Source organism: Amaranthus tricolor, chromosome 10, assembly GCF_026212465.1.
Source record: "Amaranthus tricolor cultivar Red isolate AtriRed21 chromosome 10, ASM2621246v1, whole genome shotgun sequence".
NCBI lineage: Eukaryota > Viridiplantae > Streptophyta > Magnoliopsida > Caryophyllales > Amaranthaceae > Amaranthus > Amaranthus tricolor.
This window is the reverse complement of record NC_080056.1, coordinates 12579023-12592211: the sequence shown is the minus strand read 5'-3', so window position 1 is coordinate 12592211 and position 13189 is coordinate 12579023. Positions and strand designations below refer to the sequence as shown.

The following is a 13189-nucleotide window of genomic DNA, read 5'->3' as shown; positions in this document are numbered from 1 at the left end:
CTCAAATCTATTCACACTCCGTCATCTGTTTCAAAATTATCCTCAACATTTTTTGAAAATGAGTAATATAAATACAATTACAATAATTTTAACAAATAATTATAATTACAATAATATTTCAAATTAAACAGTTAATTATCTGAATAATAAAAAGGCGTCACACTAATCATCCAGGAAGTTCACGGGAAACTTCCCTGTCTCCTTCATTATGAAATAATATCACACTACACAAAACTCCATTTTTTTCCAATTCAACAAACCAATAAATTAATTATAAAGTTTCAGTCGTCCTTTTTCCTCTTTTCTCTGTTCACTGCTTTTTATTGCTCTCATTTCTTCATTTTTATTGGTTAGTATTTCTTTTTATTTGCAATAAATACTTATTTGAAAGTTGAATGCTTATTTAAGTTTAATCTAGTAAACAATTCTTTCTATTTTCTTCGAAATTTAGCCTCTTGGTTTTGTTCTGTTATTTGGGGTACAAATCTATTTTCTTTGGTATTCTTTATTTGTGGGTTTTATTAAGGTGATAATATGTCTAGTTGGAACTTGGAAACCGTAACTTAGAGTTGGAACTATGTTTTATTGAAATTCTGATTTGCATTTCTTGTGTTAATTTAATTAGTTATTAAATGTACTGTTTTTTTTTTTTTATGTATATTAATGTGAGGGATTTGCATTCTGGGCTGTTTTTAGTATGATTTTGGCCCCTTTTGAAAAAGTTCAATAATTTCTATATCATTTAACCTTTTAGTTTGTATTTGTGAGTGAAATTTTTCATTTTATTCGGTTCATCTTGGGATAATTGCTTCATTCTTGCTTACTCCAATATCTGACTTTACATGGGATTGATTTCTGTTGGTGCTGTCATAGTATGAAGGTTTTGAAAACTGGTTATGTGAATAAATCAATGTATTTCTCCTAGTGGGAGGAGGGTAGGGGGTTGTTCGAGTTTGGACCGTGATTGTGAGGGTTAGATGGGAGGTTAGAAAGAGTCGTCCAAGTTTTGAGCGTGAAGTTGTCCATAATTTGATATTGATTTGGGGTTCAGGGGTGGTCGATGTTTGGAGCGTGAAGGCGTCTATAGTTTGATTGGGGGTGGTCGGAATTTGGAGCGTGAAGGTGTCTTTGGTTTAATCAGAGTTGGGGGTTTAAGGGGTATGTCCGAGTTTGGAGTGTGAAGAGTCTTTGGTTTGATTAGACTTGGGGTTTAAGGGGGTGGTCGGAGTTTGGAGCGTGGAAGGTGTCTATAGTTTGATCAGGGGTGGTAAGAGTTGGAGTGTGAAGATGTCTTTTGTTTAATCAGAGTTAGGGTTTATGGGTATGTCCGAGTTTGGAGCGTGAAGGTGTTTTTGGTTATGATTGGTGTTGGGCTTCTGGTTGTCCGAGTTTGGAGCATGAAGGTGTTGCAGGTTTGATTGGAGGTTGGATTTAGGGGGGTTATCAGAGTTTGGGGCTACAAAATAGTTTAATTCGGAGCGAGGGAGTGGGTTTGGGGGTTAGGGATTGTCGAAGTTTGGGATGTGAAGTTGTATATAAGTTTGATTCAGACTTGGGGCTGGGGGTGAGGGATTGTCGAAGTTTGGTGCGCAAAGTTATCTATTGTTTGATTCATAGTTGGATTAAAAGTGTTTAAATCTTGACATGGGGAAATGGTGCATCTTATGAGTAGGTCTATGTATTTGAATGTATTATTGGTGTTAGTCATCGTCTAATTTTGATAGATGATTTTTCCTTTGATGTTATTCTGAATGAGACTAGACCTTCTGTTTTCTTCATTTCGCAGAACTTGGAAGGGAGAATTTTGTCTGAGTTATTATCATATGATGGATTATTTGTTGTAGCTAATATTGTTTCTGTCTAAAAGTGATGAAGTATAACCAAGAAAAGCTTGTCAGGTTAGAAATTTCTTCTTAAAACATATTGTATTATTTAAATTAACGCTTCGTATTTTTCCTTTTTGTTGAGTTTAAATATATTCCGATAGGTTTAGCTAACAGCATTAGTATTGTTTTGTATCTCATTTGACATTTCATCAAACTTATGGAATACATCTTATTTATGTTATTATGTATTGTTGTGGTAGCTGAGCGATGTTTCACGTCTTGTACATGAGGTGCAATTTTCTCAATCATCTTTCTCTCAATCATGGGTCAATGTCACAGCTAGAGGTGTTTAATGGGCCAGACCCCTATTTAAAGCCCTTATTTGGCCCGTTTTAAAAAGGTTTTGTAAGGGCTGGGTTGAAAATGGACGGGGCCAAAAATGGCTCTACTATAAAAAAAATAAAGCCGGCTATAATAGGGCTTAATAAGGGTTGGAAACGGGCCTTTGTAAATAACATAATTAATAGATAATTTAATTATTAAAATAATAGTGCCCATGAGAATTATTAACGTTTCTACAATTTAATTATTATAAATGATAATTTTATTATTATAAATTGATCAATGGAAATTATAAAACCCATATTAAATTTAAAGGGCCCTTATCCAACCCGGCCCACATTTGTTTAAGCTCAATCTGGCCCTTATTTGGCACATTGAACACCCATAGTCACAACTTGTGTTACATTGTGCTATTGTTTCTCTTTTTTCTTGGAAGTTTCTTTTTAGGGGAAATTTCACATGGCAGCATCTAGTTTTCAAGAAACGTCAGTGGTAGCATGTTTGTAAGATTTTTCCACATGGTAGCATGTTTGTAAGATTTTTCCACATGGTAGCATCCAGTTTATGCACTATCTAACTGCCGTAGCATTTTCTGTTTAATTCATTATTTTTAAAGATTTTTCTACATGGTAGCATCCAATTTTTGCTCTCAAATGTTTAATTCACCATTTTAACGTTTAATTCACCGATTAATTTATCAACGCCCTTGAATGTTGTAACAATTTTATTTTCATTCAAATTATTGGCATTATAAAATTTAAAAGGTGTATTATAAACACTAATAAATAATTCAAAAGGCGCATTTTATAAGCTCTAAAGGTGCATTTCATAAGTTCAAAAGGTGCATTCCAATCACTAATACATATCTACTTAATCGTTACAACATTTAAGAGCGTTGATAAATTAATCGTTGAATTAAACGTTAAAATGGTGAATTAAATATTTGAGAGCAAAAATTGCATGCTATTTTTCCAAGATGATGAATTAAACGAAAATTAACAAGAATTTAACGGAAAATGCTACGACAGTTAGATAGTGTATAAACTAGATGCTACCATGTGGAAAAATCTTACAAAAGTGCTACCACTAGCGTTTCATGAAAATTGGATGCTACCATGTGGAATTTCCCTTCTTTTTATCCTTATCGGTGCAGCTGCGCTGCTTGGTCGTATTTTCAACAAAGAAAAAAATTTGTTCTCGAAGATTAGCTTGTATTTACTTGTTTATATATCATATCTGAAACACTTGCTTTGGTTTCCTAGTGATTTTATAATTATATTCTTGTCAACTCATATATCACAAATGAGTTCATTCATTGTTTCTCCAGGTTTCAGGACTGGGTGCCTCAAAAAAGTGTTGATGCTCAGTTCTACATTCAAGATGATGCTCGTTTTGGCAAGTTCAGAAGGCTGAGAAGTTCCATTTCTGATAGCTTTAACAGGGGATGCAAATGTCTTCCTCAATGTTTCGGAACGATAGGCAAATATTTCAGCGGCAGCTTTTTACATGAGTCATGGTCCAAGAAGAAAGTATTAGATCCACAAGGGGCGTTTCTTCAGAAATGGAATAAGATATTTATTCTATCTTGTGTTATTGCTGTCTCAATAGATCCTTTGTTTTTCTATATCCCCGTGATTAATAATGACAAAAAGTGTCTGCATTTGGATCATAAGTTGGAGGTCATAGCTAGTGTTTTGCGCTCCTTCACTGATATCTTTTACGTGCTTCATATCGTTTTCCAATTTCGCACTGGTTTTATTGCTCCTTCTTCTCGGGTCTTTGGCAGAGGGGTGTTAGTCGAAGATGGAAAAGAAATTGCAAAAAGATATATGTCTTCTTACTTCTGGATTGATATTTTTGCCGTACTTCCTTTGCCACAGGTTTGAAGAAATTTATTTTACAATTCATTTTCATTGGTACCATCTTTTGCTTACAAAAAAATACATGCTGTTTCTCAAGGAATGTCTTATGCTTGGCCGTGTTTTTCTTCTTCAGTTCTAGGGCGAATAGCTTTGTCTTTCGCTTCGAATTATGTTGTCTAAACTCTAAACCTTGTAAGACTGTAATTGTTTGGCCTTTTAGGTTTCCATAGATCATTTTCCACAGTTTGATGTAAACGCTGTTGGATGATGCTAGCATGAATTGATTTTTATGCATCTGGCATATTCCTTTTCAAGTCTCTTTCTTTGTCACCGTGCATTTCAGAGTTTGTCACGGACTATAGTGTTTGTTGGAAAACATGTTCTCCTTGAAGTGACTAGTTTGTACGACACTACTATCTTCTAATTTGTGGGTTTTTATCACTTTTTGATGTATTTGCAGGTGGCTATATTAATTATTATACCTAAATTGAGAGGCTCAAGATCATTGAACACAAAAAACTTGCTAAAGTTTCTCGTAGTCTTCCAATATATTCCAAGGATTGCGAGAGTTTTCCCATTATACAAAGAAGTTACTAGAACCTCTGGCATTTTGACGGAAACAGCTTGGGCTGGAGCTGCCTTTAATCTCTTGCTTTACATGCTGGCAAGTCATGTGAGTGATTGATATATACATCATTTTTCCTATTCGTCTGCATGCCTTAGGAAAAATTACCAAGAATAATTTAATATTTTGCTTATTTATCTACAATAATAGCAACTTGTGATTAATCATGAATAATACTCCCTCCAATTCTTTTAAGTTGTCCCATTTAATTTTTTGACACTATTAATTGATTACTTTTAATTTGTGTTTTATTCTTAATCTAGACGTCAAAATATAGTCAAGTGGAATCTTATTTGATTCGTCTCAATGTAAATTTTATTAATATCTTAATTAGAGATATTTAGAATTGAATTAGTGCATTGGATATTGTGCTAAAACTAAATGGAACTTAAAAGAACTTGAGGGAGTATCAAATTAAAGGGTGTTTTCCTAGTTAATCTTTAACATGTTAAAAATCAAACTATATAAGAGTATGACCAAAAAAATTGGTAAATTAGTTAATAAACTAAAGTTGGTATATTCTAAGAAAAACCTTCATAGTTAATCAAAAGTTGGTATTATTGGAAGGAAATTAACGAAAGATTGTATTATTCACGGTTTCTTTTGTATGAAATTACATCTTTTTTTTCAGCTCTAATATTTGTAATTTTGTATTATGCGGTGTTTATTCAGGTAGTTGGAGCATTTTGGTACTTATTTTCCATTGAACGTGAAACTACTTGCTGGAGAAAGGCGTGTGCAATGCGTACTCCATGTGATCTTGGTGCATTATACTGTGACCTCAACCAGGGTCCCGTAAACAACGCTTATTTGAATGAATCGTGCCCCATCACATCTGATAATACAGGGCCCTTTGATTTTGGAATGTTTATGAATGCCCTTACATCTGGTGTGGTGGAAACAACAGACTTCCCGAAGAAATTTCTCTTCTGTTTCTGGTGGGGCTTACAAAATTTGAGGTCAGCATACTTGATATTTCTTATTGCTGCTTATTTTCTCGATCTCCTATTCTTGTTGCATTTTGTAGTCAAAGCTATTAGTTTTTCACTATTCGAGCATCTTCTGGTTCTCATTCTGCTGTCTGCATTCTCTTGTTGGACGCATGTTTCTTAATATCGGCTCTCTATCATCATTTAGGCGTAAGTTTGCATTCATTTGACCCCCTTTACCCTGAAGTGGTCGTGGTAGGATTTTGTTTTTCCTAATCGTGTTTTTCGATATTTTCTTTTGCTTTGTAAAGTTTAAGCTTTGTGTGTAATGTATGATAGTTTTGAGTTATTATTTGTTTGTTCTGATTTGAGGATATATGTTTGATTATGCTAACATTTTTCTCAATATTTTTGAACTTGCAGTTCCCTTGGTCAAAACCTACAAACAAGCACCTATGTCTGGGAAAACCTTTTTGCCATTTTGATTGCTATTGCTGGTCTGGTGCTGTTCGCATTTCTTATTGGAAATATGCAGGTAGATTGGAGCATTTTCTTTGTTCCTTACTCGTAGATAGATTAAGAAAACTAGATTCATTAAGCAGCAATCGGAAGTTTCTCCGAAGGGTGAACCAGAAAAGTTGCGAATCATAGATCTTTCTCCTATGGTGCGGTGTGCACATTCTCATTGTGTGTGAGTGAATAGAGGATAGAGTGCCTAAAATATGGTTTACTGTTGTATTTTTAGTGTGAAAGTCAATATGGTTACTACTTACTATTACTAGGATGGAGGTTCTAGAATATATTTCTTCTGTCCTAATGAATTTGCTACATATTTAGATTTGGTTTGTCAGAATGACAATATTTTTCTCTTCGAACATGGGTCTACTTTATCTCTCTTCATATCATCTACGAACTCAATCATTCTATTCATCTCATCCACATTTCTTTCCTCCGCTTGTTTTTTAATCCTTTTCTTACATTTACTACTCACCAAACTAATGAAGTAGAAAAATTTATATGTAGCAAACCCATTAGAACACAGGAGTAGTTATTATTAGTGTATTATGGAACTAATTTATTGGCTGCTGGGGATCCTCTCTCCCATTACATGTGCCACATTGCTTTAATGGTACAACACATTTTTGTCTGACTTCTATTTCTTCTAACTTAATGGTGTAACAGACATATCTACAATCGATAACAACACGGTTAGAGGAGATGAGAGTGAAAAAACGAGATGCAGAGCAGTGGATGTCGCACCGTCTTCTCCCCCTGGATCTAAGGGATAGGATCAGACGGTATGAACAATACAAGTGGCAAGAAACAAGAGGCGTGGATGAAGAAAGTTTAATCAAGAACCTTCCAAAGGATCTGAGGAGGGATATAAAACGTCACCTTTGCCTTGATTTGGTTACAAGAGTGAGTTTCTTTTTGTTTCTCTTATACTATTGAACTGTAAACATTTGGCTGAAACACTATAATTGTCTTTAGAAGTTATGATTTATCATCTTAATCTTGCCTTTTTCGGGAAATTTTCAAAAAAATTAATTCTTTTTGAGATACATGTCTTGGTCTAGTGAAACTTGAACCAACAAGTAAAAACATACTTTTATGACTTTGCTACATTTTTAAACCGACCATGGAAAATGAAGCTAGATCAACATGTTTTCCTTGGTACGCACTAAAAGCAAAAATGAACCAACTACACCGGAGTCAAAACCAGCCCAATTACCTGAACTGCCCACCTCTAGAATCATATATTGAGATCTCATACTCTGCTCTCGTCTTTTAGGTTCCAATGTTTGAGAAAATGGATGGTCAGCTGCTAGATGCAATGTGTGACTGCCTGAAGCCAGTGCTTTACACACAAAGCAGTTGTGTGATCCGAGAAGGAGACCCTGTGGATTCGATGGTCTTTGTTATGCGTGGCAGGCTGCGGTCAATGACCACAAATGGCGGAAGAACAGGGTTTTTCAATTGCGAGTATTTGAAAGCCGGTGATTTCTGTGGGGAGGAACTCTTAACTTGGGCTCTTGATCCGAACCCGTCATCCAACTTACCTCTGTCAACCCGAACAGTCGAAACCCAAACAGAAGTCGAAGCTTTTGCTCTATTGGCCGATGACTTGAAATTTGTAGCCTCTCAATTTCGAAGACTCCACAGTAAGCAACTTCGGCATACTTTCAGGCATTACTCTCAACAATGGAGGACTTGGGCCGCTTGCTTTATCCAGGCCGCTTGGAGGCGTTACCACAGGAAAAAGATGGAGCAGTCTCTTAAAGAAGAAGAAGACCGGCTACAAGATGCATTGGCAAGAGAAGCCGGATGCTCCTCACCAAGTTTGGGTGCTACAATTTACGCCTCAAGGTTTGCTGCAAATGCACTTCGTGCTTTACGTAGAAATGGAGCCCGTAAAGCAAGGTTGCCGGAGAGAATATCGCCTATTCTACTTCAGAAACCGGCAGAGCCAGACTTCTCCGTGGAACATCAGTAGGAAAGTATTAAATGGAACCAAAGACTGGGGGAACCCTTTTAGTTAGTTTGCACTGTTTGGTGGTGTAAAAATTGTATGTTGTATGATGTTAGGATGAAGTTAATAGCTAATGAGTAACGAGCATTTGACGCTTGAAGCTAACCTGTGTATATTAGTAATTAATACTTGTATTGTGCAGTGTTGATTAACAGAAAAGACAGTGTGGTTAATAATCGTTCTTCTGTGTAATGTTGTACATAATTGTGCTAAACCGTGTCATGGAACAGATTAGTTTGATTTACGAGTTACTGAGATACAGTGACGACTAGCTGGCACATGAAAAAAATGTGTCAAAGCTCTTATTATCCGAAGCCAGTATCTCTCTAGGGTCACGCTTTTCGAAGTTCAAGCTTATGCCCACAATGTCTTTGATCATAGGCAAAGTCTAAGGAAGCAGCTGACGCAACTAAAGATGTCGATCCTGAACTTTGGCAAAAGGCTTGATGAGGACATCCTTTGATGGATTTTCCCGACACTCTCAATAGAGTATACGAGTAGCAAGCCACAACACTGCAACCCCATACTAATCTCACTCTACAACATCCACAATTTCAGTAGTTCCAAGTACTTCTATCAAGATTCAACTTACAATCAATGTCTCACCAGTAGTCACCACACATACATACACCATCTCGAAAATGATGGAATCGTTTCCTATCTCGAATAATGATCTTTCTTTGAGTAGCATTGGACATGAACTTCATAAAAGCATGACAATCACCACAAATACGAAGGTTCTTCGTGATCAAAATCGGTGACTTATCAGGCGTGTTCAAAATCCCGAAGGCAAGAGCAAGTTTCTCACTGTGGTACAGGAGTTGATTATGCTTTTGCTCCTCGTCCACATCATGAAGAACGAACTCCGTTTTAGGCACATACCCTGTTAGTTTCAAAAACCCACAATATTCGTCTAAGAGAGTGTGAATCTGTTCAATACAACCATGACCCTTATCAGCTGTATAGAAAGTATACTGCTTGTTCTTGATGTGAATCCAGCTGATTCCAGGTTCTTTAGGCATTCTTTTTGTTTTTATCAGCTCTCTTATTTCTTCTACTTTATCCCATTTGCAGTGTGAGGCATATAAATTAGACAATAACACATATGTCCCTGAGCTAAGTGTATCCATCTGGAAGAGTCTTTCGGCAATTCTCTCAGCAAGCTCGATATTGCAATGGATCTGGCAGGCACCAAGAAGGGATTCCCAAAGCACAGAATCAGGCTCGACAGGCATGCTTTCAACCAATGCCTCGGCTTCAGAAAGCCTACCAGTCCGACCAAGAAGATCAACCATGCAAGTATAATGGTATACCGATGGCTTGATCCCATAGTCTTTACGCATGGAATCCAAATACGACCTCCCTTCCTCTAACAATCCTGCACGGCTGCATGCACATAACAACCCCAAAAAACTGTTTTCATCCGGAAGAATTCTTTCAACTCTCATCCTTCGGAAATATGTTATGGCTTCTTTACCCAGTCCGTTATGTGCACATCCTGCCAAAACGGCATTCCATGTGAGTAGATCTCTCTCAATCATGCCCTCAAAGACCGAAAATCCATCCTCACTTCCAAATTTGAAGTACATTGTAATCAAGGCGTTATTAATAGATAAATATGACTCAAATCCAAGCTTGTTGAGTAATCCATAAATCTGTTCACCGAGCTTAATCGCACAAGCACTCCCACACGCACTTAGAATACAAGTCAATGTTAGCTCGTTAGGTCTCAAATTTCTTGCCAACATCTCAACGAACAAACGCAGGGCTGAATCAACGTCTCCAGCTTGTACATATGCAGACATTATAGCAGTCCACGACACAACATCACGTTCAGGCATCTTTTCAAAGGTATCACGAGCTTTTACGAGCATGTGATTGTGCGAAAGTCCAGTTATAAGGGAATTCCAGGCCACAATGTCCTTTGATCCCAATGTTTTGAATACTTGTGAAACATCTTCTATATTCTTGCACTTAGAATACATAGAAATCAAGGCATTTGCGACAAAGGAGTTATGCTGGCAGCACCTTTTTATAGCCAAACCATGAATTTGTTTTCCAATCTCAACCGATCCAAGTTGTGCACTGGCAAATATACAGCTAGTGAAACAAGAATGAGTTGGAACGTGTCCTAAACTATGGAGCTCTGTGAACAAATACAGAGCTTCCTCATAATGTTCATTTTGTGCAAGCCCGGAAATCATAGCCGCCCAAGAAGCTGAATTTCTAGTTTGCATACGCAAAAATACATCTTTTGCCTCATCAATCATTCCATTTTGACAATACCCAGAAACCATAGCATTCCAAGTAATTATATTTGGATTTTGAATCTTTTTTAACAATCCCTCAGCATCCAAGATTCTTCCGTTCTGAGCATATGCAGTCATAATGGCTGTCTGCGAATAAACAGTCGACTCAGGAATCCTCCTGTAGAATGCAACTGCTTCATCTAATCTTCCGCACTGTGAAAAAGAAGTAATCATAGTCGTCCATGAGAATTCATTCCTCATCGGCATTCTACTGAAAAAATCATTTGCCATGTCCAACTCCCCGCTTCTTGTATAGGCATTTAAAATCGAAGTGCCAATAACAACATCCTCCTCGTACCCAGTTTTTATCACAATGCTACGTACACTATCAACTAAATTCAAAGCCGCTATACCAATTATAGCCGTTAAAACAACAACTAACATCGGCTGATCAGGCAACAAACCACTTTGGTGCATCCTTCCAAACAGATTCCAACCTTCAAAAAACATATGTATCTTAACATAACCAGATATCATAATCATCCAAGAAACTTCATTTTTCTCCGGCATGTGCACGAAAAGCTCCATTGCTTCCCTCATCATACCACAATGACAATACCCAGTAATCATATTATTCCAAGAAGCAATATTTCTCTCAGGCATGTCATTAAACATCTTCTTTGCCGAACTCAAATCTCCATTAAGCACAAACCCATTAATCATAGCGTTCCAAGATATGATATTTTTCTCCGGCATTGAATCAAAAACCTTACAAGCTTCATCAAGTAATCCAACATTAGCATACCCAGTCAACATTGCAGTCCAAGTTCTAACATTTTTACCAGGAAATGCATCAAAAAGGAGCTGGGCATCCATAATCCGATTGTTTCGGGTATACCCAGAGATCATAGTGTCCCAACTCACATTATCTCTTTGAGACATTTTGTCAAATAACTTGCGTGCATCATCTACCTTGCCAAGTTTGCACAAGTCTCGGATTCTTTTATTGCACTGAGTTGAAAAAACTCGGAAGTGAGATAAAAGATGACGAGTCATTGACTTGAGTTCTGCATTCCAGCTTAACTCGAAGGGGAATTCAAGTTATCTGTCTTGCCGTCTGGAATTAAATGTGATGTTTGATTCGGCTAGGATGGTATTTAATTCGAATAATTGTTCCACCAATAAGCTATTTTTCTATTTTTTTATGAATTTTGATTTGGCTGAAAATATAAATTCATCAATCATCATAAGAGATATTATTACGTTGGAACTAGGCAAGAACTCAATATTGTTAAATGAGATGATAATTGTAGAGCAACTTATTTATCACGACATTTATTAAATTTCTTAGTTATGAAATGTTTCATATCTCGAGAGAAATTCCAAATATAATTTTTCATGAATATGAAACGTTAATATAAATCTTGATAGTATTTCAAAAGATTCATCTAAAATTTTTGTATATATTTTGTAAAGTGTATTATATAGATGTTTAGCCTTGAGTTGTACTTGAAAATTTGGAGAAAGAGTAAAATATAACCAATAATGTGAAATGAAAGGAGTATAATTTTAATTTTAACGTTAGGTAGAAGTTAGCAAAAATATCTGATCTGAATATGTCATTTTAATAATCGGATAATTTATCTAACTTTTGAAAGTTGAATACTTCAAATCGAACATCCCATTTTTAAATCGAAACAAGATGTGGATATGAGTATTTGCAAAATCGAATATCCAATTATTCCACTTATATTAGTTTTTATTTACACATTACACATGTAATTCATACTAGCACTCTAATTATGTATATGTAGAACTATATTTTATTGGGTGAGTTTTATTGTCTTGAAGTGATTTTGCTTGAAAATTTTTTCCACCTCTCAAAATTGATGGTATATCTTATCCATATTCAGTTTAGTTTTCTTATTCACTTTCTTTTCTGTTGTATTTGATGCTTTATATCAAAAATAAACATATAAACTTAGCTGACCAGTCACACTTCTCTTCAAATTAATAGATAAAGCTACAAACAATGTATCATAAAGGTGATCTTAAAAGTTTGAACACTATCATGTGTACTCAACAACACCTATATTCTTGTGATCGGAAAACCGAAGAGCTGAGATTTTCTCCCTAAGAGACACGAATTCCTTTGGTTGATGCAGAATCGCAAAGAAGCCGAACCTTCTTCCTTAAGAATGAAGTAAAGGCAAAGGCCGCGGTGTAGACCTGCATTTTTAAAAAATCAAAGAGAAATGAAATCGTAGATACTTTATAAGTTAAACAAAAATATAGATGAATTTGGTTGAAAATTTAAAATGCAAACATCATATGCAACTTCATATAAATAAGACACAAGGTAGGGCATCAACATACTAAGAAACCTGTAGTTTTAAAGTTTTAGTTTATGTAGAATATTATATCTTGCAAAAATACTATACACAACATTTCATTACCCCAATGCCATTAAATGACTCTCACCTAAGTTAAATTTTCAATGCCAAAAAGACTTTCATCTTAGTACCTATCATTGAAATGCTAACAAGCAAATCAACAGTAGTTTAGTAATCAAAGTTAGAATTACTTCAGAATCGTGAAATTTAAGTTCTCTAATATTCTTAACCGCTCCTTCTATATTCTCAATAGGATTGATTGGATTCAAAATGTCAACTGGGAGTTCTTGTGTTAAACTAATCAAAAATCCAATGACACCGCTCTGTAAAAAAAAAATACAAATGATTGTGAGAAAATAAAAAAATGAAATACATGTGTCGAATTTGTACCAAGTCAAACAAATTAAAGTGACTCTTAAGAAATCATGACATT

The 13189-nt window shown here is 35.7% G+C and overlaps 2 protein-coding genes across 4 annotated transcripts; one reads left to right on the top strand and one right to left on the bottom strand.

Moving 5' to 3' along the window:
• LOC130825329 (cyclic nucleotide-gated ion channel 1) lies at positions 1 to 9647 on the top strand. Of its 3 annotated transcripts, none has more exons than XM_057690495.1 (8): positions 1 to 349; positions 1787 to 1898; positions 3496 to 4048; positions 4491 to 4703; positions 5328 to 5614; positions 6008 to 6119; positions 6767 to 7003; positions 7377 to 9647. In XM_057690495.1, the coding sequence occupies exons 2-8, from the start codon at positions 1870 to 1872 to the stop codon at positions 8076 to 8078; spliced, it is 2133 nt and encodes a 710-aa protein (XP_057546478.1). In that variant the 5' UTR covers positions 1 to 349; positions 1787 to 1869; the 3' UTR covers positions 8079 to 9647. The 3 variants fall into 3 exon arrangements, with proteins under 3 accessions (XP_057546478.1, XP_057546479.1, XP_057546477.1); XM_057690496.1 differs by lacking the exon at positions 1 to 349 and adding an exon at positions 368 to 478; XM_057690494.1 differs by lacking the exon at positions 1 to 349 and adding an exon at positions 411 to 478 and having other exon boundaries at positions 1762 to 1898.
• LOC130825328 (pentatricopeptide repeat-containing protein At4g02750-like) lies at positions 8397 to 11695 on the bottom strand. Its single transcript, XM_057690493.1, has one exon. The coding sequence runs from the start codon at positions 11417 to 11419 to the stop codon at positions 8717 to 8719; it is 2703 nt and encodes a 900-aa protein (XP_057546476.1). The 5' UTR covers positions 11420 to 11695; the 3' UTR covers positions 8397 to 8716.
• Between the last annotated feature and the right edge of the window lie 1494 nt (positions 11696 to 13189).

Bases quoted from the DNA above. Each gene is read 5' to 3' on its own strand.
- LOC130825329 (XM_057690495.1), top strand. From the start codon at position 1,870: ATGAAGTATAACCAAGAAAAGCTTGTCAG. The intron at 4,049-4,490 runs GTTTGAAGAAAT...ATGTATTTGCAG, and splicing joins CCGTACTTCCTTTGCCACAG to GTGGCTATATTAATTATTAT. The intron at 6,120-6,766 runs GTAGATTGGAGC...ATGGTGTAACAG, and splicing joins TTCTTATTGGAAATATGCAG to ACATATCTACAATCGATAAC.
- LOC130825328 (XM_057690493.1), bottom strand. From the start codon at position 11,419: ATGACTCGTCATCTTTTATCTCACTTCCGAGTTTTTTCAACTCAGTGC.